This window comes from Bombina bombina, chromosome 3 (genome assembly GCF_027579735.1).
Source record: "Bombina bombina isolate aBomBom1 chromosome 3, aBomBom1.pri, whole genome shotgun sequence".
Taxonomy (NCBI): Eukaryota; Metazoa; Chordata; class Amphibia; order Anura; family Bombinatoridae; genus Bombina; species Bombina bombina.
In genome coordinates, this window is record NC_069501.1 from 102,575,237 (window position 1) to 102,599,942 (window position 24,706).

At 41.5% G+C, this 24,706-nt stretch overlaps 1 protein-coding gene across 1 annotated transcript in view; it reads right to left on the minus strand.

Moving 5' to 3' along the window:
• The window catches only part of CHAF1B (chromatin assembly factor 1 subunit B), a 128,200-nt gene that overhangs the window by 57,319 nt on the left and 46,175 nt on the right, over nt 1–24,706 (minus strand). The window contains exons 5-10 of the mRNA XM_053705943.1: nt 17,607–17,710; nt 17,147–17,243; nt 16,201–16,285; nt 7,790–7,883; nt 7,427–7,496; nt 7,252–7,340 (exon numbers count right to left, since the gene is read on the minus strand). Of these exons, the coding sequence (XP_053561918.1) occupies nt 7,252–7,340; nt 7,427–7,496; nt 7,790–7,883; nt 16,201–16,285; nt 17,147–17,243; nt 17,607–17,710 (539 nt within the window). The remainder of the gene's footprint in view (nt 1–7,251; nt 7,341–7,426; nt 7,497–7,789; nt 7,884–16,200; nt 16,286–17,146; nt 17,244–17,606; nt 17,711–24,706) is intronic.

Below are 24,706 nucleotides of genomic sequence, written 5' to 3' on the forward strand. Positions count from 1 at the left end.
AAAACGATTAACATGCTAGTAAACGTTTTGAACATATGTTTTAAAAGCTATGAAGTGTTATTAATAAGCCTGCTACCAGTCGCATTTACTGCAGTGGAGGCTCATACATTACTTCAGTATTAACAGTATTTTCTGAGTCAAATTCCATTCCCTAGAAAAATACTTCAGTGTGCACACACTCATCAGCCTAATACCAGTCGCTACCACTGCATTTAAGGCTGAACTTACATTACATTGGTATTAGCAGTATTTTCTTAGTCAATTCCATTCCTTAGAAAAATAATTTACTGCACATACCTCGTTTGCAGGGGGGCCCTGCATGCTATTCCCCTTCTCTGAAGTTACCTCACTCCTCAGAATGTATGAGAACAGCCAGTGGATCTTAGTTACGTCTGCTAAGATCATAGAAAAACGCAGGCAGATTCTTCTTCTAATGCTGCCTGAGAACAAACGACACACTCCGGTGCCATTTAAAATAACAAACTTTTGATTGAAGAAATAAACTAAGTTTAAAAATATCACAGACCTCTCACAACGACCTATCTTTAGTTAGGTTGCAAGAGAATGACTGGATATGACATGTGAGGGGAGGAGCTATATAGCAGCTCTGCTTGGGTGATCCTCTTGCAACTTCCTGTTGGGGAAGAGATATAATCCCATAAGTAATGGATGACCCGTGGACTGACTACACTTAACAAGAGAAAGGGCCACAAGACTTCCAAATCACCTCCCCAGTTAGGAATTATTCAAAACTAGTTATAATCATTTACAGACATCGGAGTCATAAATTAAGTTTATATCAGAAAGTTCTCAATATGGATGTGAGCTAACCACGACTGATGTTACGGTCAATTACTATAATACTGGTGGGATATGGTTGATCTGCTGGATGGCAATTACTGGAATTCAGGTGGAATGGCTTTGTGCACAGGAAAATTATTAGATTGAAAAATAATAAATAAAAGAAGAAGATGGAGGGGAGGAAGACGAACAGTGATGTAAGTCCATCTGAAGGAAATAGGAAAACTACTACAAAGAGACAGGTAAAGGGAAGAAAATAAATGAAATATGAGAATTTTTTTTTTTTTTTTAAGATTTTCTTTTTTATATACTTTAATTCCACTATTTCAAGCCAAGACTATACCAACCTCTGCTGGCTTTAGAATGGAATCGTCTTCCTCTGAGCAGCGCACCGGGCGGGTGAAGATAAAAATACCACCTAGCTACGCAAGTTGCGCAGTACTACACATTGTGCGTAGGGAGATTGTAATTTAACACCTCCTCCGTTGGTTTTCACTGATGTCCAGCCAGACACTGTAGGGAGTTGCGGCACGACAGGGGTGACACCATCAGAGGAGATTCATTCCTGTTTGACGGTGTCAAGGACCAACAAAATCTTCTTGTGGACCACCAGTGGTCCATGGACCACTGGTTGGCGACCACTGCTATAGAGGACACTGAACGCCAAAACGGGAGGGTACAAAAGGCAGCCCATTCTGAGGGCACCAGGCCTACAATCCCTACGCACAAAAAACCCGCTTCATCCGAAGCCGAGGAAACTTTGAAAAAGGAAAAAAACCTCCAAGGATACTGACCCGCAGATAGTCCATAAGCCTTGCTAGAGACACCGTCGCCCAGCAGTCAGTCCCCAACAACACACCACTTACTAGAGAAAGGGATCAACTACTGTAAACTCCCAAAAGGAAAAAGACATGGAGAAAAAAAAAATAATCAAGGATTCCCGAAGGGACCCTAAATAGGGAGCAACAAGTTCCAAATAAAAATAAGGAACCTCGAGAAACGAGCCAAGGTCACAGAGACCCTAACCGGTCTCAAGAAACAAGGAAGGCAACAGCCAGACCCCAGATTGTACAGAAACCATGAGGTTAAGACCAGGAATCTGAACAGAAAAGAAAACCCTCTTCTAAATGCAGTGCAACTGCACCCTAAAAACAACTGAAGACAAAGTCCTCAAGTCACAAGATAACTCAGAATATCAAAATATTCAGGCATCGAAATACGTGCAGCAAAAATCCAGATAAGCGAATACCTGAGTCAACACCACACCCCACAGTAATTCCAAGATAACTCTGAAAATAGAATACATGCAAGCAAGTTAAAAGCAGCTGAAGATAGATATCACACTAAACCGTCAGACTGCTAAACATCCACTAAACAGTGGGCACATCACAGGCTATCCAAAAGCCACTCGGTCCTTCTCACATATCTTGAACATGGAGAAAGCACAGAACCTCAAAAAACTTGACGAGTAACAAATCTCGGATCCTGCTCCAACACCGGACCAGCCCAAGCGACAGGCAGGTCTAAAAAACAAGGGAACAGAAAGGACCACAATCATCAGCGCCCAGGAAAGGACGGAATTGGGTGAACTTGGCCACCCAAACAGAGCTCGGGTGCCAACACAAAAAGCTCCTTCAAATAGGTACTCCCAAGGAGAACCCCATAGGAGACGAACATAGAAAAATACAGTAGATCTTTATGAAGACCTAGTACAACCCTCTATGACAGTCTCAACATGGAGACTTTATCTCCACAGATGGAACAGAACAACCCCAGAAGAGCAGACTGCTCTCCTATACAGGATAAAAACCCTGTTCCAATCTCCTGCACACAGGACAGCAACCCTCCTGAGAGAGGAACCCCCCCCTCCATAAGGAGGCAAACTACCCCCCCAAAGGAAAAGCATATATAAGAACAGCACACATGCCCACAAGACACGGGACATAGCCTGATGAAAACAAAAGCCGAATGAAAATCATCCAGACGTCCTGAAGAACACAGAAAGAACTCCCCTTGAAGGGGAGCATACGTTGTTCAAAGGACAAGGCAAGCCATAAGGAGCGTATCCGAAAGCACACAGAAACCTGAGCAAGCTGTTAGCAGGCTCAACTAGACAGTCCTTAGGCCATAGCCTATATTCCCTGGAAAAAAATTGATTTTGCCTGAACCAGCCACAGGATCTAAGTTTCTGGACATCCAGAAAGATCCCAAACAAAAACTATAGGCCCGAGCCCCAGAATAGTTTAAAACAAACAACCACCCAGGGAACACAAATACCCCGTCTGAAGACTCAGACCTCACAGGGGAATAACCAGACTAACCCGCAGGAGTCCCACACTCCAAAAAGGAGCTAAGGTACGACAGAGGCACGTCAAGACTCTAGAGACCAAGGGAGAACATTGAGAACAAGGTCACCTGAAGAGCGAGTAGAACAAAGGCTAGTCCCCATATCTCCTCAGAGTACGTAACCGGAGGACCATACCCAAGGAAAAAGAATGCAGAGCATCCCAAACCCCGGTAGAAAAAAACCCTAAGCAAAGCTCGGAGAAGGAGACAACACAGCCTAACGTCCCTGATAGGGAAACAACAAACTCCCTGAAGTAGGAAAAAGCCACACGGCCCTCCCCATAAGACGGTCAAAGTCGCTAAGGGGTAACCGACAAAGTCCAGATGTCTCGACCCGAAGGAAGAAAACTTCAAAAGGAACAAGTAAAAAAAAAACAAAAAAAAAAACGAACAATTCCAAACAGCCCCTAAAAGGCAAAACAGCCAGAAAACGGCGGCCAGGAGGCCCAAGTCCTCCAAAGCTCCAACCCACGCGGGGAAGGAACACTTAAGTCCCAACAAAATATCGAAAACTGAGTGTGTAGCAACGGAACTTCCCTGAGTCCCAGTCGACCAGCTGGAAAGGCAAATAAGGACTGAACCAATCCCCCATGCCTCACTGACCCTCAGGTCCTCTTAGAATGCTTAGTTGAAGACTTGGGAAAAAAAAAAAAAAATAAGAAATAACACAAATAAAAATGTTAAGCAATCGGCGCCCTAACCGGACCAGCCAGGTAGAACAGGCGCCACTTGTCTGAAAAAGGCCGCAAGACAGAAGGATCTGAACCCAATCAGGACCCGCCTGAAACCAAGGGCATCACTGTCAAGGCCCCATATAGTCACCCCCAGAGATGGAGAAATAAACAGACAAACGTAGGACTAACATGTCCTCACACTAGAATAAACTTTTGTAGAAGTAAACAGTGCGATCAAAAATCGCGAGTATCGATTCCAGAAAAAAAATTCCCACAGGAAATATACAATTAACCTGAGCTCAACCAAATAAAAAATCATCCTAGCCGGATTAAAATAAAGCTAAGGCAACCCCCGTAGGTGAACGCCCAAGAAGAACAGACAGTCCCGCAGGAACACCCCAACAGGGATCCAGTTCTTCCAAGCTCAGAACTGGAAAAGGATACCAGATTACTTCATCATCATATTTAATTCTAAAAATACATAGAAAAGAAGGCGCCCATAGCGTAATATGTTTCAAAAGTATATAATGTGTACAAAGGTGAATCATTTGCACTCACATTTATGAAAGCACTATCAAGTGCTATACAGACTGGCCAGAAACTCAAGAGTAAACTGGCTAACTCTCCTCCTGTGACAATAGGTGTAGAAGTATTATCTTCTTCCTTTGAATAAATCAGAGGAGAACATCCATAGCGCAATATGTTTATGTATGATGTATAAACAAACAAACCAAATGCACTCACATTTGGTGAAGCACTTCCAAGTGTGCTGAGGGAAGGAGAGCAGTGTTTAGTGAAAACATCTGATAAAACAGTTAATCAAGAACACGAGTTAGCCAGTTTACTCTAGAATCGCTACCTGGCCTGCGAATAAAGCACTTGGTAGTGCTTCACCAAATGTGAGTGCATTTGTTTTGTTTATTATCTATGCATCATACATAAACATATTGCGCTATGGATGTTCTGCTCAGATTTATTCCAAGGAAGAAGAGAATACTTCTACACCTATTGTTGTCACAGGAGAAGAGTTAGCCCGTTTACTCTTGAATTTCTGGCCAGTCCGTATAGCACTTGATAGTGCTTTCATAAATGTGAGTGCGAATTATTCACCTTTGTACACATTATATACTTTTGAAACCTATTACGCTATGGGCGCCTTCTTTTCTGTGTATTTTTAGGTAAACCATCATAGTGAGTGGCCATCTCACTTCTGAAAAGCTGCCTGTATATCTTTTTTCATACCCTTTGGATTTTCAAGCCATTTTTGCCTAATTAAAAAGGATTATAAAGGGATTTTATGGATTTATTTACCATCTAACTTACTCCCAGATACATTTCTTTTCTACTTGTACAATATTTATATTTTAATTGATTGTGTTTTTATAGTTTTTATTTTTTATCATTTAGGTCAATACATTTTATTACTATTTGTATTGCTATTGCAGTATACTAACTGTTCACACTTGTTATACAATCTCTGATCTGTAAACCCTTTTTTTAATACTTGGCGCACCTATTAACTCACACTGTCTAGAGAGATAGTGTTTCTCTTGCTTCTATCATATCTAATTCTGCCCGACATTCGAAGGAGAAGACTGAGAATTCCCAGATCCATTAAGGATGGGATACTGAAACGCCAAAACGTGCCTCAGTAGGACACGAAGGCTCGCCAGTCTATAACGAAAGTCACAGCATACCTTCACCAGAGCAAAAGACGACCCCGGCCCGAAGGTTGACCCCTTGAAGCCTCAGGGACAGTCGTTCCTCCGGAAGGGCGGACCAGGCCATCCCACGCCTGAGGAGCTCCGGGTAACGAAACACGTACAATATCTTAAGCACACTTCTTGGAGCTGCAGATGCGCCAGCGCCATAATTATGGACATGCGGAACCGTGCCCGAACTTCCGGAGGGAACAAGTCACCTTTCAGAGAAGGATAAGCAAAGTCTAGATTACCTGCATGGGTAGTAACAGATGGTGATAGGGAACTCACCATTCGGGGTACAGAACCCCCAGAGGCGGACAGCTCAACAACCCCTTGATTCCCCGATCCCGAGGAAAGGAATTGAGCACTCTAAAACGGCATTTGGAACATAACTGATAGGCATGTATCATCCGGGCCAATTCGTATTCTTCACAAGAAGCAGAATCTGAATTAGAGATGTCAGTTTCAACATTATCAGAATCCTCCAAAACTGGATATTGAATACAAAAAACAGACCAAATAAAAAAAATGTAGATGGCACTCACCAACTCCTATGAACCAGACATCAGCGAACCAGAATTTTTCCGTCGCCACATGGTCAGGAATGCGGAAATGGAGAGCCGAAACGTAACCACGCCCTGATCACCAGGTGAACCGTACAGTCCAGAAAAAGCATGCCGACGGTAAAGGCTGTGTCACTTCCAAAGGCTGATATGTTCCACAAGCCATGAGCCTAAGTAACACCTACACATAAGCAGGTCGAATCACAAACATGATTAAAAAAAAAAAACCCTGTTCAATAACCCCCCCTCAGGGGATATTAACCCTTGATTCCAAGATACAAAAGGAGCCTCACTGAGACCCTGAGTTATAGTTCGTCCCGAAAGGTGGTAGCCTCTCGAGAAAACTTCGTATTACAATACAATCATGACGAAAGTAAAAAGAATCTACGCAATGGAACAGGAACACGGCCCTTCAAGTGTGACAGATAGTAGCATAGCTTCTGACATGGACGTGAGAGAAGAAAGCAGGCAGCGAAACTCGTCAACGCCGATTGCTTGTGGAGCTGTTAATATGAGTCGGGATGGTTTCACAGAAAGACTCCCTGCATCTCCGGACTCAACTTTTGCCCAGGCTCTCACTGAGAGGCTGACAGGACTACTTAAAACTCCAGTCCCAATGAGAAGAGTACTACCCTCCATAAGAGACTACTCCGATCTTCACTTCTCTGCCGTCCTCCTGTGACGAAAGGCAAAGAATGACTGGGGGATGAGAGAAGTGGGGGGAGGTATTTAAGCCTTTGGCTGGGGTCTTTGCCTCCTCCTGGTGGCCAGGTTCTGAATTCCCAAAAGTAATGAATGCAGCTGTGGACTCTTCCCATTTATGAAGAAAAATAAATTTTCTATATACAAGGGGACAGCAATTTTTTTTTTTTATCAAAATGAAAATTTGTCTATTTCAATACATTCGTAGTGTGACAATCAGAACATTGTGTTACTGAATAATTATTTGCAGTTTGTAAATCTATCCAATGTCATTTATTAAACCCTAATCAATTATTTTTAAAGAAACTATATGTACAGTATCTAGCACTGTTCCAACACTGAGCATCATTAAAGGACGTCCATCACAAAGAATCTTAATTTAGCCCTAAAACTTATTTTTTTTAAAAAAATCAATAAATGATAAATCAAATGCAAATATTTAAAAAAAAAAAAAAAAAGTACCTTTGTTCTGTGGTCGAAGCTCAAAGTAGACCGGACAGCAACGCACAGCTAGTGTAGCCTTTGTAGGGCAGGGAAGGTGAGCTAGTGGCCTGATAGGGGGAATAAAGTAGTAAGTATGGTTTGAGAAATTAACTAACAAAAAATTAAAAAAAAAAATTAGAAAACATCTTCTTACCTCTTGAGATTCTTCCTTGAAAAGACATATGTTGTATTAATTACATTCTCCCCAGCTTCAACGCAACCAGCTAAAATTGAGAAAGGATTTCTAGAGTAAGATACATGTTGGAAAATTCACTTGTACAAGTACAATTTGTAAGTTATAGGAACTAAAATATCTCCCAACTCAATACAATGACTGCTTTGAAGGCACTGATACTGGAGAACTGTACATATAGTTTTCATTTAAAATATAATGAAATGATTTTTCAATCTAACTAGATGCAATCTCAATCACTCATACATAAAGCTAAATGTATATAACACCCAGGCAGTGATTAAGGTAGATATGTAAGGTATCTACTTATAAAAGGGTACACACCAGGAGTGAGAAGCAGAGATCCATCAGGAGTAAATGTGAGTCTCCTAAAAAAGGACTTCATACTATCATCATGGTACATCCGGTAAGTTTTAACCTAAAGAATAAGATTTGTTTATAAAATATTTACCTAGAACATACACAAATAATTTTCAACAAAAGTAGGTCTGCTGTAGAAGACAATGTGCAGTATCAATAAAACATATGGCCAAGTATTGGCAGCTACATATACACTGTGAGGCCACTGTATTAGGTATGGCTACCTTGTAGTGTTCTGAGCCTCCTTTAGTCTTCAAAACAACCTGAATTTGTCTAGGCATAGATTCAACAAGATTCTGAAAACATTGTGGAGGTATTGTGTACCATGCAGACATGAGTGTATCATGCAAATCTTGGAGAGTCCACTGAGATGTAGGCCTGCAGTGAGAATAGCCCTTTCCAGCTCATCCCAAAAATGTTTAATACAATTGAGATCCACTGCAGCAAAAAAACAAAATTTATGCTTACCTGATAAATTCATTTCTCCTGTAGTGTGGTCAGTCCACGGGTCATCATTACTTCTGGGATATTATCTCCTCCCCTACAGGAAGTGCAAGAGGATTCACCCAGCAGAGCTGCTATATAGCTCCTCCCCTCTACGTCACCTCCAGTCATTCGACCAAAGGACCAACGAGAAAGGAGAAGCCCAAGGGTGTAGCGGTGACTGGAGTATAATCCAAAAATTTTTTTAGCCTGCCATAAAAAACAGGGCGGGCCGTGGACTGACCACACTACAGGAGAAATGAATTTATCAGGTAAGCATAAATTTTGTTTTCTCCTGTTAAGTGTGGTCAGTCCACGGGTCATCATTACTTCTGGGATACCAATACCAAAGCAAAAGTACACGGATGACGGGAGGGACAGGCAGGCTCTTTATACGGAGGGAACCACTGCCTGAAGAACCTTTCTCCCAAAAACAGCCTCCGAAGAAGCAAAAGTGTCAAATTTGTGAAATTTGGAAAAAGTATGAAGAGAAGACCAAGTTGCAGCCTTGCAAATCTGTTCAACAGAAGCCTCATTCTTAAAGGCCCAAGTGGAAGCCACAGCTCTAGTAGAATGAGCTGTAATTCTTTCAGGAGGCTGCTGTCCAGCAGTCTCATAGGCTAATCGTATTATGCTACGAAGCCAAAAAGAGAGAGAGGTAGCCAAAGCTTTTTGACCTCTCCTCTGACCAGAATAAACGACAAACAGGGAAGACGTTTGACGAAAATCCTTAGTTGCCTGTAGATAAAATTTCAGGGCACGGACTACATCTAGATTGTGTAGCAGACGTTCCTTCTTCGAGGAAGGATTAGGACACAAAGATGGAACAACAATTTCTTGATTGATATTCCTGTTAGTGACCACCTTAGGTAGGAACCCAGGTTTAGTACGCAGAACTACCTTGTCTGAATGAAAAATCAGATAAGGAGAATCACAATGTAAGGCAGATAACTCAGAAACTCTTCGAGCCGAGGAAATAGCCATTAAAAACAGAACTTTCCAAGATAACAACTTGATATCAATGGTATGAAGGGGTTCAAACGGAACACCCTGTAAAACATTAAGAACTAAGTTCAAACTCCATGGCGGAGCAACAGTTTTAAACACAGGCTTGATCCTAGCTAAAGCCTGACAAAAAGCTTGAACGTCCGGAACTTCTGACAGACGTTTGTGTAAAAGAATGGACAGAGCTGAAATCTGTCCCTTTAAAGAACTAGCGGATAACCCCTTTTCTAAACCTTCTTGTAGAAAAGACAATATCCTTGGAATCCTAACCTTACTCCATGAGTAACTCTTGGATTCGCACCAATATAAGTATTTACGCCATATTTTATGGTAAATCCTTCTGGTAACAGGCTTCCTAGCCTGTATTAAGGTATCAATAACTGGCTCAGAAAAACCACGTTTTGATAAAATCAAGCGTTCAATTTCCAAGCAGTCAGCTTCAGAGAAGTTAGATTTTGATGTTTGAATGGACCCTGGATCAGAAGGTCCTGTTTCAGAGGTAGAGACCAAGGCGGACAGGATGACATGTCCACTAGATCTGCATACCAAGTCCTGCGTGGACATGCAGGTGCTATTAGAATCACTGATGCTCTCTCCTGTTTGATTCTGGCAATCAATCGAGGAAGCATCGGGAAGGGTGGAAACACATAAGCCATCCCGAAGGTCCAAGGTGCTGTCAAAGCATCTATCAGAACTGCTCCCGGATCCCTGGATCTGGACCCGTAGCGAGGAAGCTTGGCGTTCTGACGAGACGCCATGAGATCTATCTCTGGTTTGCCCCAACGTCGAAGTATCTGGGCAAAGACCTCCGGATGAAGTTCCCACTCCCCCGGATGAAAAGTCTGACGACTTAAGAAATCCGCCTCCCAGTTCTCCACTCCCGGGATGTGGATTGCAGACAGGTGGCAAGAGTGAGACTCTGCCCAGCGAATTATCTTTGATACTTCCATCATTGCTAGGGAGCTTCTTGTCCCTCCCTGATGGTTGATGTAAGCTACAGTCGTGATGTTGTCCGACTGAAACCTGATGAACTAAGATAATGAAGAGGTGCCCAGGCGCCAACTAACGGAGGCTAGGTGTACTAAAGGATCTAGATATGATTTGTTACAATCAATATAAAATTTATTACATTCAAATAAAAATTCTTTAAAAATCAGTGTATACATATACTCATGGATCCATGGTTAGTGACATACATAATAATATAAACGACATTTAAAACATGATTAAAAACAATTGAGGATTTTTACAGATATAGTGCTGGCTTGTACAATGTGACCTCTAGCTGATAGTCTGTTCCAATAAGGTCTGGTTGGACCAGGGGATATCAAGGATAAATGTGATAAGAAAAAATAAGTGTCCTTTAGAAAAAAAGTGATCACAAAATTTAAGTAGAAGTTTTCAAAGACAGTCCGGTGGATTTACTGCATTTAGATTTTTAAAGAATTTTTATTTGAATGTAATAAATTTTATATTGATTGTAACAAATCATATCTAGATCCTTTAGTACACCTAGCCTCCGTTAGTTGGCGCCTGGGCACCTCTTCATTATCTTAATTCTCTTTAGGTGAGAGCTAGGTCTCACCTCTCCCAGGCAAATAGGTGCTGTGCTGGCGCTTTGAGTAATACCAATCACACAATTTCTACAATATGAAACCTGATGAACCCCTGAGTTGTTAACTGGGGCCAAGCCAGAAGGGCATTGAGAACTGCTCTCAATTCCAGAATGTTTATTGGAAGGAGACTCTCCTCCTGATTCCATAGCCCCTGAGCCTTCAGAGAATTCCAGACAGCACCCCAACCTAGAAGGCTGGCGTCTGTTGTTACAATTGTCCAGTCTGGTCTGCTGAATGGCATTCCCCTGGACAGGTGTGGCCGATAAAGCCACCATAGAAGAGAATTTCTGGTCTCTTGATTCAGATTCAGAGTGGGGGACAAATCTGAGTAATCCCCATTCCACTGACTTAGCATGCACAATTGCAGCAGTCTGAGATGTAGGCGTGCAAAAGGTACTATGTCCATTGCCGCTACCATTAAGCCGATCACCTCCATGCATTGAGCTACTGACGGGTGTTGAATGGAATGAAGGACCCGGCATGCATTTTGAAGCTTTGTTAACCTGTCTTCTGTCAGGTAAATCTTCATTTCTACAGAATCTATCAGAGTCCCCAAGAAGGGAACTCTTGTCAGTGGAAAGAGAGAACTCTTCTTTTCGTTCACCTTCCATCCATGCGACCTTAGAAATGCCAGTACTAACTCTGTATGAGACTTGGCAGTTTGAAAGCTTGAAGCTTGTATCAGAATGTCGTCTAGGTACGGAGCTACCGAAATTCCTCGCGGTCTTAGTACCGCCAGAAGAGTACCCAGAACCTTTGTGAAGATTCTTGGAGCTGTAGCCAATCCGAATGGAAGAGCTACAAACTGGTAATGCCTGTCTAGAAAGGCAAACCTTAGATACCGGTAATGATTTCTGTGAATCGGTATGTGAAGGTAAGCATCCTTTAAATCCACTGTGGTCATGTACTGACCCTCTTGGATCATGGGCAAAATTGTTCGAATCGTTTCCATCTTGAACGATGGAACTCTTAGGAATTTGTTTAGGATCTTTAAATCCAAGATTGGCCTGAAAGTTCCCTCTTTTTTGGGAACTACAAACAGATTTGAGTAAAACCCTTGTCCTTGTTCCGACCGCGGAACTGGATGGATCACTCCCATTAATAAAAGATCTTGTACGCAGCGTAGGAACGCTTCTTTCTTTATTTGGTTTGTTGACAACCTTGACAGATGAAATCTCCCTCTTGGGGGAGAGGATTTGAAGTCCAGAAGGTATCCCTGAGATATGATCTCTAACGCCCAGGGATCCTGAACATCTCTTGCCCAAGCCTGGGCGAAGAGAGAAAGTCTGCCCCCTACTAGATCCGGTCCCGGATCGGGGGCCCTCGATTCATGCTGTCTTAGGGGCAGCAGCAGGTTTCCTGGCCTGCTTGCCCTTGTTCCAGGACTGGTTAGGTTTCCAGCCTTGTCTGTAGCGAGCAACAGCTCCTTCCTGTTTTGGTGCAGAGGAAGTTGATGTTGTTCCTGCTTTAAAATTACGAAAGGAACGAAAATTAGACTGTCTAGCCCTAGGTTTGGCTTTGTCCTGAGGCAGGGCATGGCCTTTACCTCCTGTAATGTCAGCGATAATCTCCTTCAAACCGGGCCCGAATAAGGTCTGCCCTTTGAAAGGTATATTAAGCAATTTAGATTTAGAAGTAACATCAGCTGACCAGGATTTTAGCCACAGCGCTCTGCGTGCCTGAATGGCAAATCCGGAATTCTTAGCCGTAAGTTTAGTTAAATGTACTACGGCATCTGAAATAAATGAGTTAGCTAACTTAAGGGTTCTAAGTTTGAGTGTAATCTCATCTAGTGTAGATGATTCAAGTGTCTCTTCCAGAGACTCAAACCAAAATGCTGCTGCAGCCGTGACAGGTGCAATACATGCAAGAGGTTGCAATATAAAACCTTGTTGAACAAACATTTTCTTAAGGTAACCCTCTAATTTTTTATCCATTGGATCTGAAAAGGCACAGCTATCCTCCACCGGGATAGTGGTACGCTTAGCTAAAGTAGAAACTGCTCCCTCCACCTTAGGGACCGTTTGCCATAAGTCCCGTGTGGTGGCGTCTATTGGAAACATTTTTCTAAATATCGGAGGAGGTGAGAACGGCACACCGGGCCTATCCCACTCCTTAGTAACAATTTCAGTAAGTCTCTTAGGTATAGGAAAAACATCAGTACTCGCCGGTACCGCAAAATATTTATCCAACCTACACATTTTCTCTGGTATTGCAACTGTGTTACAATCATTCAGAGCCGCTAACACCTCCCCTAGTAATACACGGAGGTTTTCCAGCTTAAATTTAAAATTTGAAATATCTGAATCCAGTCTGTTTGGATCAGAACCGTCACCCACAGAATGAAGTTCTCCGTCCTCATGTTCTGCCGCCTGTGACGCAGTGTCTGACATGGCCCTAATATTATCAGCGCACTCTGTTCTCACCCCAGAGTGATCACGCTTGCCTCTAAGTTCTGGTAATTTAGCCAAAACTTCAGTCATAACAGTAGCCATATCCTGTAATGTGATTTGAAATGGCCGCCCAGATGTACTCGGCGCTACAATATCACGCACCTCCCGAGCGGGAGATGCAGGTACTGACACGTGAGGCGAGTTAGTCGGCATAACTCTCCCCTCGTTGTCTGGTGAAATATGTTCAATTTGTACAGATTGACTTTTATTTAAAGTAGCATCAATACAGTTAGTACATAAATTTCTATTGGGCTCCACTTTGGCATTAGCACATATAGTACATGTATCTTCCTCTGAATCAGACATGTTTAACACACTAGCAATTAACTAGCAACTTGGAAATGCTTTTTCAAGTAGTTTACAATAATATGAAAACGAACTGTGCCTATAAGAAGCACAGAAAAAATTATGACAGTTGAAAATAATTAAGTTATAGCATCAAATCTTTGTAAGAAATATACAATTTTAGCAAAGGATTGTTCCCATTAGCAAAGGATAACTAACCCTGGCAGCAGAAAAAATACACAAATAAACGTTTTTTATCACAGTCAACTACAATCTTCACAGCTCTGCTGTGATGATTACCTCCCTCAAAAAAGGCTTTGGAGATCCCTGAGTTCTGTAGGATGAACCGGATCATGCAGGAAGAAAATGAACCTCTGAGTTTTTTGATGCGTAGTAAAAGCGCCAAAAATGGCCCCTCCCCCTCACACATAACAGTGAGAGAGATCAGTGAACTGCTTTAATTTAAACAAAACTATTGCCAAGTGGAAAAAATAGTGCCCAAAACATTTTTTCACCCAGTACCTCAGAGAAATAAACGTTTTTACATGCCAGCAAAAAAACGTTTAACCTCAATAAATTAATTGTTATTTAAAACCTATTGCAAGTCCCTGCAAATTAGGTTAAGTCTATGCATACAGTATAAATCCAGTGAAGAACCATTCCCCAGAATACTGAAGTGTAAAATATACATACATGACAGCCTGATACCAGCTACATCTACTGCATTTAAGGCTGAGTTTACATTATAACGGTATGGCAGGATTTTCTCATCAATTCCATGTCAGAAAATAACAAACTGCTACATACCTCTTTGCAGATTAATCTGCCCGCTGTCCCCTGATCTGAAGTTTACCTCTCCTCAGATGGCCGAGAAACAGCAATATGATCTTAACTACTCCGGCTAAAATCATAGAAAAAACTCAGGTAGATTCTTCTTCAAATTCTACCAGAGAATGAATAACACACTCCGGTGCTATTATAAAATAACAAACTTTTGATTGAAGGTAATAAACTAATTAAATCACCACAGTCCTCTCACACATCCTATCTATTCGTTGGGTGCAAGAGAATGACTGGAGGTGACGTAGAGGGGAGGAGCTATATAGCAGCTCTGCTGGGTGAATCCTCTTGCACTTCCTGTAGGGGAGGAGATAATATCCCAGAAGTAATGATGACCCGTGGACTGACCACACTTAACAGGAGAAAAAGTCATTGTCATGTTCCAGAAACCATCCCATGGTGATGTGGGCTTTGTGCAACAGCGCATTATCCTGCTGGAAGTAGTCATCGGATGCACTTGGTCAGCAATGTTTACGTACGCTGTGGCATTCAGACGTGAATCTAGGGGTATCAATGGACACAAGTGCCAGGAAAACACTCCCCCCACCATAACATTGCCCCCCCCACACACACCTTTCAACTCGTTAGACCAAGTGATTTTCCAGTTTTCAATGGTCCAGTGCTCACAGAAGGTGTGCTCTCTGTGGCCGCCAGCTGTTGTAACCTATCCGCAACAAGGTGCGCCTAGAGATGTGTTGCAATATGTTTTTCTCTGCATCAAGGTTGCATTCTAAAGGGATTCATGAAATTGTGACCTGTCTGTTTGCACAAATCTAGCCTCTCATCAACAAGCGATTTTCTTCCACAGGACTGCCGCTGTCGAGATGTTTTTTGTTCATTGCACTATTCTCAATACACTCTTGAAACTGTGGTACGTTAAAAGTTCAGGAGTACTGCAGTTTCATATACGCTTCGGCCAGCACATCTTGCACTTACTATCATGCCACATTCAAAGTCCATTTGATCACTGCTCTTCCCCATTCTCGCTGAGGTTTGTATGTTTAACTGATACTAGGAAGGTTGTTCTGCTGTATTTATACCAAAACTGTGGCAACGTGATGTGCAATGTAGTGGAACAAACCATTTGTGTGCACAGCAGGGCTGTACCTAATAAAAGTGGCCGCACAGTGTATATGCTTACTACTAGACACTGCAAGATAGTAAAGGGACATAAAAACACCAACATTTTCTTTTATGATTCAGATAGAATGTACAAAAAAAAAAATAAATTCTAATTTACTTCTATTAACATCATTCTATTGGTGTCCTTTGTGGAAAAGCAGATATGTAGACTCAGGGGCGTGCAAGTGTCTGGAGAACAATATGGCAGTAGTTTTGCAAGAATACTTTTAACAATGTTATACATTTGCAAAAGCACTAGGTGGCAGCAAGCTATGCATTTCTTAACACATGCTAACCACCCACCCTATGTATCTCATTAACAAAGAATATCATGAAAACGGAGCAAATTTGATAAGACATAAATTGGAAACTATTATCGCATGCTCTGTCTAAATCATGAAAATGTTTAAGTTTCATATCCCTTTAACAATATTTAATAGAGTTTGAGGCACACATTTGTGCAATAATAAAATGAAGTTGAAATAAAAAATAAAAAAAAGAGCAGTGCACAGGACAAAAGTAATAAGAAGCATCACACATGAAGAAACACAAGATAGCTTAAAACAATTACCTCTCCTTCTGCTCCAGTGCTTGATGTCATCTTGCTAACATTATATGCTACACGCTTTGTCTCTGTTCTATATACTCTCATAACACTAAATAAAACAAAAAGGGTATCAAATATTGTACTTCACTGATAAGTTCCACAAAATTTATTCTTTTGATAGCCGCCTATCATAACAGCAGTTGTGCATCTTGCCCTTATATTGAACTGTATATTTCCTTTTAACCCACCCCCCCCAGGAAAAACAAAAAAAACACCACAACACTTGCTTTAGTGTAAAGTAAAACATTTTAGAGCACAAATCAATAGACAAGCTCCTTTAAAATCTCAGTGCTTGCTGAAAGACGACTTTTGAAGTTTGAGGGAGTCTACACCTTAGTCATCTTAAAGTCTTACTTAAATTTAAACTGCAAATATTGTCCTGCACCCCTTTCTATATCATGCAGCAGTAATGGTCCTTTGAAATGGCTGTCAAGTCCTGCCCACTTATGACATCACGATCTGGGCTGCATTAAATGCTTCACTAGTTACAAGAGACTCACTAATTGGAATCAACAGACTGTCAATGCTTTTCAGCAGAGTGTAGATATAGCCCAGATTGTGATGTCATCAGTGGGTGGAGCTTTGCAGCCATTTCAAAGTGACCAGAAAAAATAGTCATTTTAAAATAACTTTTTTAGTTACCGATGCATGATATAAAAAGGGTGCAGGAGGATACGTGCAACTTAATCTAAAGTAAGACTCTAAGATGACTAAGGTGTAGACAGTCCCTTTACTAGTGAAGTAAATATTAAATAGGAAGAAACTTGTTTTTGGCTTTACAATGTGCAAAAAAAATTGTTCATAAACCTTAAAAAACGCAATTGGTGGAAACCTGAAAAAATAAATATTTTACATAACCACATCCTTTAAAAAAATATATATTTATAATACAAATAAATAAAAGCCATACCGGTCACAGCTTAACGTTGCAATATATTGCCCTAGAGGATCCCAGGTTATACCCTGAACATAACTTTTGTGTTCATTAAATATAGAAAGCTTTTGACCTGCAGAAAGAAAAAGCGAACATAATTTTGACAACAATATTTAGAGAAAATAGGTTAACATTCATCAGTGAATAATCACATTTTTATATAATAAAGATGAAAATCTAATCTAACCTACAAAAAAATATTTACTGGGCTCATATTACTGGAAACATTCCCCTAATAAAACCTTATCTCCCAATAGTGATGTTATGACTATGAGTGCACTGTCATGGATAAGAGCAAACGTATATTTTATATTTGTTTTATTTCAAAAGGGCATTTTAAAAAATAATGTATAATAACAAATCTTGTGTAAATCCGTTAAAATGGTTATTTATTCCCCTTTAATAAATTATGATAAAAATTTTCAATATGATGTACCTTTATTAACATCCCACATAATCGCTGTATTATCCACAGATGCAGATGCCATAAAGTTGCTATCAAGTGTCCAGCAGATATCATATACATCCTCCAAGTGACCCCTGGAAATAACGCATCAAAACTTGACAAGAAGATGGCCCAAAGTGACATTTCTTAGCATAATACATCAACTTAAAGGGATAGTAAAATCCAAATTAAACTTTCATGATTGAGATAAGAGATGTCATTTTAAACAACTTTCAAATTTGCTTTGTTCTATTGTTATTCTTAGATGAAGGCTAATACTAGGTAGGCTCATATGCTAATTTCAAGCCCTTGAAGGTAGCCTCTTATCTGAATGCATTTCACAGTTTTTCACCGCTAGAGGGCGTTAGTTCATGTGTTTCATATAGATGACTTTGTGCTCGTGCACATGAAGTTATTTAAGAGTCAGCACTAATAACCTGAAATGCAAGTCTGTCAAAAGATCTGAGATACGGAGACCGTAAGCAGAAGCTTAGCTACAAGGTAATTATAGAGGTAAAAAGTATATTTCTATAACAGTGTTAATTATGCAACACTGGGGAACGGGAAATAAAAAAGGGATTATCTCTTTTTAAACAATAACATTTTTGGTGTTTACTATCTTTTTAACCTTTTCTACAAAAAACACTAACAAAAATGCTTATGGACGCTATCGCCGTTTTAGTGAAAGCTTTTTACTTAACACTAAGGGGCCCATTTATCAAGCTTGAAGGGCCCTGTTTCAGGCGAGTCTTTATGAAGCAGCGGTCTAAAGACCTATGCTCTATAATCTGTCTGCCTGCTCTGTGGAGGCGGACAGACATCGCGGAAAATCAACCCGATCAAATACAAATCGGGTTGATTGGCCGCAAATCTGCAGGGTGCGCCGTTGCACCAGCAGCTCACAAGACCTGCTGGTGCAATGCTGAATGCGGAGAGTGTATTGCTCTCCGCATTCAGTGATGTCTGACGGACATGATCCGCTGATCGGATCATGTTGGACATACATTTGTTACATAGGCCCCCTTAGTGTGAATTGGTTAAGTCAAAACTGAAATGTGTATATTGCATCAACAATTATGCCAACTGATTTACAATGAACGTTTTATTGAATAAATAAAATATTTGCAGCATCCTTCTAATCATAATAAAATGTATTTAGTAATAACAAAAATAATGGTTTGCCTATGATTTAAAGGAACATTAAAGATAAAATATACGAAAAGAACAAAACAAATTAAATAGAAGTAAATTGTAAAGTTGTTTAAAACAATAATAATCAAACAAAAATCACATGCTGTATCTGAATCATGAAAGAAAACAAATTGGGTTTCATGTCCCTTTAAGTGAAGTAATTTGTCAAATGAAGTGCAGCAACTTCCATTAAGAGAGACTTAAATCTTTCAAAGAAACAAAGTTAGCAATTACTACTTTAAAAAGCGACTCAAACTTCAAATACAAATTTTGTTGGCATAACTAGGAAAAACAAGATTAACAGCATTTTACTAAACAATCCTTAATTTCATGTTCAAAAACATAATTTATGCTTACCTGATAAATTCCTTTCTCCTGTAGTGTGATCAGTCCACGGGTCATCATTACTTCTGGGATATTACTCCTCCCCAACAGGAAGTGCAAGAGGATTCACCCAGCAGAGCTGCCATATAGCTACTCCCCTCTACGTCACTCCCAGTCATTCGACCAAGGACCAACAAGAAAGGAGAAGCCAAAGGGTGTAGTGGTGACTGGAGTATAATTTAAAAAATATTTACCTGCCTTAAAAAAAACAGGGCGGGCCGTGGACTGATCACACTACAGGAGAAAGGAATTTATCAGGTAAGCATAAATTATGTTTTCTCCTGTTAAGTGTGATCAGTCCACGGGTCATCATTACTTCTGGGATACCAATACCAAAGCAAAAGTACACGGATGACGGGAGGGATAGGCAGGCTCTTTATACAGAAGGAACCACTGCCTGAAGGACCTTTCTCCCAAAAATAGCCTCCGAGGAAGCAAAAGTGTCAAATTTGTAAAATTTGGAAAAAGTATGAAGCGAAGACCAAGTTGCAGCCTTGCAAATCTGTTCAACAGAGGCCTCATTCTTAAAGGCCCAAGTGGAAGCCACAGCTCTAGTGGAGTGAGCTGTAATTCTTTCAGGAGGCTGCTGTCCAGCAGTCTCATAAGCTAAACGAATTATGCTACGAAGCCAAAAAGAAAGAGAGGTAGCAGAAGCCTTTTGACCTCTCCTCTGACCAGAGTAAACGACAAACAGGGAAGACGTTTGTCGTAATTCCTTAGTTGCCTGTAAGTAAAATTTTAGGGCACGAACTACATCCAGATTGTGCAGAAGACATTCCTTCTTCGAAGAAGGATTTGGACACAAAGAAGGAACAATCTCTTGATTGATATTCCTGTTAGTGACTACCTTAGGTAAGAACCCAGGTTTAGTACGCAGAACTACCTTATCCGAATGAAAAATCAAATAAGGAGAATCACAATGTAAGGCTGATAACTCAGAGACTCTTCGAGCCGAGGAAATAGCCATTAAAAATAGAACTTTCCAAGATAACAACTTTATATCAATGGAATGAAGGGGTTCAAACGGAACGCCCTGTAAAACGTTAAGAACAAGGTTTAAACTCCATGGCGGAGCAACAGTTTTAAACACAGGCTTAATCCTGGCCAAAGCCTGACAAAAAGCCTGAACGTCTGGAACTTCTGACAGACGTTTGTGCAACAGAATGGACAGGGCTGAGATCTGTCCCTTTAATGAACTAGCAGATAAACCCTTTTCTAAACCTTCTTGTAGAAAAGACAATATCCTAGGAATCCTAACCTTACTCCAAGAGTAACCTTTGGATTCGCACCAATATAGGTATTTACGCCATATCTTATGGTAAATCTTTCTGGTAACAGGCTTCCTAGCCTGTATTAAGGTATCAATAACTGACTCAGAAAACCCACGTTTTGATAAAATCAAGCGTTCAATTTCCAAGCAGTCAGCTTCAGAGAAGTTAGATTTTGATGTTTGAAAGGACCCTGTATCAGAAGGTCCTGTTTCAGAGGTAGAGACCAAGGTGGACAGGATGACATGTCCACCAGGTCTGCATACCAAGTCCTGCGTGGCCATGCAGGTGCTATTAGAATAACTGATGCTCTCTACTGCTTGATTCTGGCAATCAATCGAGGAAGCATCGGGAAGGGTGGAAACACATAAGCCATCCTGAAGGTCCAAGGTGCTGTCAAGGCATCTATCAGGACTGCTCCTGGATCCCTGGATCTGGACCCGTAACGAGGAAGCTTGGCGTTCTGTCGAGACGCCATGAGATCTATCTCTGGTTTGCCCCAATGACGAAGTATTTGAGCAAAGACCTCCGGATGAAGTTCCCACTCCCCCGGATGAAAAGTCTGACGACTTAAGAAATCCGCCTCCCAGTTCTCCACTCCCGGGATGTGGATTGCTGACAGGTGGCAAGAGTGAGACTCTGCCCAGCGAATTATCTTTGATACTGCCATCATTGCTAGGGAGCTTCTTGTCCCTCCCTGATGGTTGATGTAAGCTACAGTCGTGATGTTGTCCGACTGAAACCTGATGAACCCCCGAGTTGTCAACTGGGGCCAAGCCAGGAGGGCATTGAGAACTGCTCTCAATTCCAGAATGTTTATTGGTAGGAGACTCTCCTCCTGACTCCATTGTCCCTGAGCCTTCAGAGAATTCCAGACAGCACCCCAACCTAGAAGGCTGGCGTCTGTTGTTACAATTGTCCAGTCTGGCCTGCTGAATGGCATCCCCCTGGACAGATGTGGCCGAGAAAGCCACCATAGAAGAGAATTTCTGGTCTCTTGATCCAGATTCAGAGAAGGGGACAAGTCTGAGTAATCCCCATTCCACTGACTTAGCATGCACAATTGCAGTGGTCTGAGGTGTAAGCGTGCAAAGGGTACTATGTCCATTGCCGCTACCATTAAGCCGATTACCTCCATGCATTGAGCCACTGACGGGTGTTGAATGGAATGAAGGGCGCGGCAAGCACTTTGAAGTCTTGTTAACCTGTCTTCTGTCAGGTAAATCTTCATTTCTACAGAATCTATAAGAGTCCCCAGGAAGGGAACTCTTGTGAGTGGAAAGAGAGAACTTTTCTTTTCGTTCACCTTCCATCCATGCGACCTTAGAAATGCCAGTGCTAACTCTGTATGAGACTTGGCAGTTTGAAAGCTTGAGGCATGTATCAGAATGTCGTCTAGGTACGGAGCTACCGAGATTCCTCGCGGTCTTAGTACTGCCAGAAGAGCACCCAGAACCTTTGTGAAGATTCTTGGAGCTGTAGCCAATCCGAATGGAAGAGCTACAAACTGGTAATGCCTGTCTAGGAAGGCAAACCTTAGGTACCGGTAATGATCTTTGTGAATCGGTATGTGAAGGTAAGCATCCTTTAAATCCACTGTGGTCATGTACTGACCCTTTTGGATCATGGGTAAAATTGTCCGAATAGTCTCCATTTTGAACGATGGAACTCTTAGGAATTTGTTTAGGATCTTTAAATCCAGGATTGGTCTGAAAGTTCCCTCTTTTTTGGGAACCACAAACAGATTTGAGTAAAACCCTTGTCCCTGTTCCGACCGTGGAACTGGATGGATTACTCCCATTAGCAAAAGCTCTTGTACGCAGCGTAGAAACGCCTCTTTCTTTGTTTGGTTTGTTGACAACCTTGACAGATGAAATCTCTCTCTTGGAGGAGAGTATTTGAAGTCCAGAAGGTATCCCTGAGATATTATCTCTAGCGCCCAGGGATCCTGGACATCTCTTGCCCAAGCCTGGGCGAAGAGAGAAAGTCTGCCCCCCACTAGATCCGATCCCGGATCGGGGGCCCTCAATTCATGCTGTTTTAGGGGCAGCAGCAGGTTTCCTGGCCTGCTTGCCCTTGTTCCAAGACTGGTTAGGTCTCCAGCCTTGTCTGTAGCGAGCAACAGATCCTTCCTGTTTTGGAGCAGAGGAAGTTGATGCTGCTCCTGCTTTGAAATTCCGAAAGGAACGAAAATTAGACTGTCTAGCCTTAGGTTTGGCTCTGTCTTGAGGCAGGGCGTGGCCTTTACCTCCTGTAATGTCAGCGATAATTTCTTTCAAACCGGGCCCAAATAAGGTCTGCCCTTTGAAAGGTATATTAAGTAATTTAGACTTAGAAGTAACATCAGCTGACCAGGATTTTAGCCACAGTGCTCTGCGCGCCTGAATGGCGAATCCGGAATTCTTAGCCGTAAGTTTAGTTAAATGTACTACGGCCTCCGAAATGAATGAATTAGCTAGCTTAAGGATTCTAAGCTTGTCCGTAATGTCATCCAGAGTAGCTGAACTAATGGTCTCTTCCAGAGACTCAAACCAGAATGCCGCCGCAGCCGTGACCGGCGCAATGCATGCAAGGGGTTGCAATATAAAACCTTGTTGAACAAACATTTTCTTAAGGTAACCCTCTAACTTTTTATCCATTGGATCTGAAAAGGCACAGCTATCCTCCACCGGGATAGTGGTACGCTTAGCTAAAGTAGAAACTGCTCCCTCCACCTTAGGGACCGTTTGCCATAAGTCCCGTGTGGTGGTGTCTATTGGAAACATCTTTCTAAATATCGGAGGGGGTGAGAACGGCACACCGGGTCTATCCCACTCCTTAGTAATAATTTCAGTTAGTCTCTTAGGTATAGGAAAAACGTCAGTACTCGTTGGTACAGCAAAATATTTATCCAACCTACACATTTTCTCTGGTATTGCAACTGTGTTACAATCATTCAGAGCCGCTAACACCTCCCCTAGTAATACACGGAGGTTTTCCAGCTTAAATTTAAAATATCTGAATCCAATCTGTTTGGATCAGAACCGTCAGCCGCAGAATGAAGCTCTCCGTCCTCATGTTCTGCAAGTTGTGACGCAGTATCTGACATGGCCCTAGCATTATCAGCGCACTCTGTTCTCACAAATTACCAGAACCTCTTAGTTCTGGTAATTTAGCCAAAACTTCAGTCATAACAGTAGCCATATCTTGTAATGTTATTTGTAATGGCCGCCCAGATGTACTGGGCGCCACAATATCGCGCACCTCCCGAGCGGGAGATGCAGGTACTGACACGTGAGGCGAGTTAGTCGGCATAACTCTCCCCTCGCTGTTTGGTGAAATGTGTTCAATTTGTACAGATTGACTTTTATTTAAAGTAGCATCAATACAGTTAGTACATAAATTTCTATTGGGCTCCACTTTGGCATTAGCACAAATAGCACAGCTATCTTCCTCTGAATCAGACATGTTTAACACACTAGCAACTAAACTTGCAACTTGGAAATACTATTCAAGTAAAATACTATGAAAACGTACTGTGCCTATAAGAAACACAGAAAGATTTATGACAGTTGAAAATTAATAAACTGAAAAGGTTATAGCATCAATTTTTGTAAAAAAACACAATTTTAGCAAAGGTTTGTTCCCATTAGCAAAGGATAACTAACCCTGATAGCAGAAAAAAAGTTAAAGAATAAACGTTTTTTATCACAGTCAACTACAATCTCACAGCTCTGCTGTGAATGATTACCTCCCTCAAAACAAGTTTTGAAGACCCCTGAGTTCTGTAGAGATGAACCGGATCATGCAGGAAATACCATGAGCTTCTGACTGAATTTTTTGATGCGTAGCAAAAGCGCCAAAAAAGGCCCCTCCCCCTCACACACAACAGTGAGAGAGATCAGTAAACTGTCAGAAATTAGATCAAGCAACTGCCAAGTGGAAAAATAGTGCCCAAACATTTTATTCACCCAGAACCTCAGAAAATGAAAACGATTTTACATTCCAGCAAAAACGTTTAACATAAATTAAGAGTTATTAAAAAGCCTGTTGCTAGTCCCTGCAAATTATGTACACAGTGTAATTCCAGTGAAGTACCATTCCCCAGAATACTGAAGTGTAAAATATACATACATGACATTATATCGGTATGGCAGGATTTTCTCATCAATTCCATTGTCAGAAAATAAAAGCTGCTACATACCTCTTTGCAGATTAATCTGCCCGCTGTCCCCTGATCTGAAGTTTACCTCTCCTCAGATGGCCGAG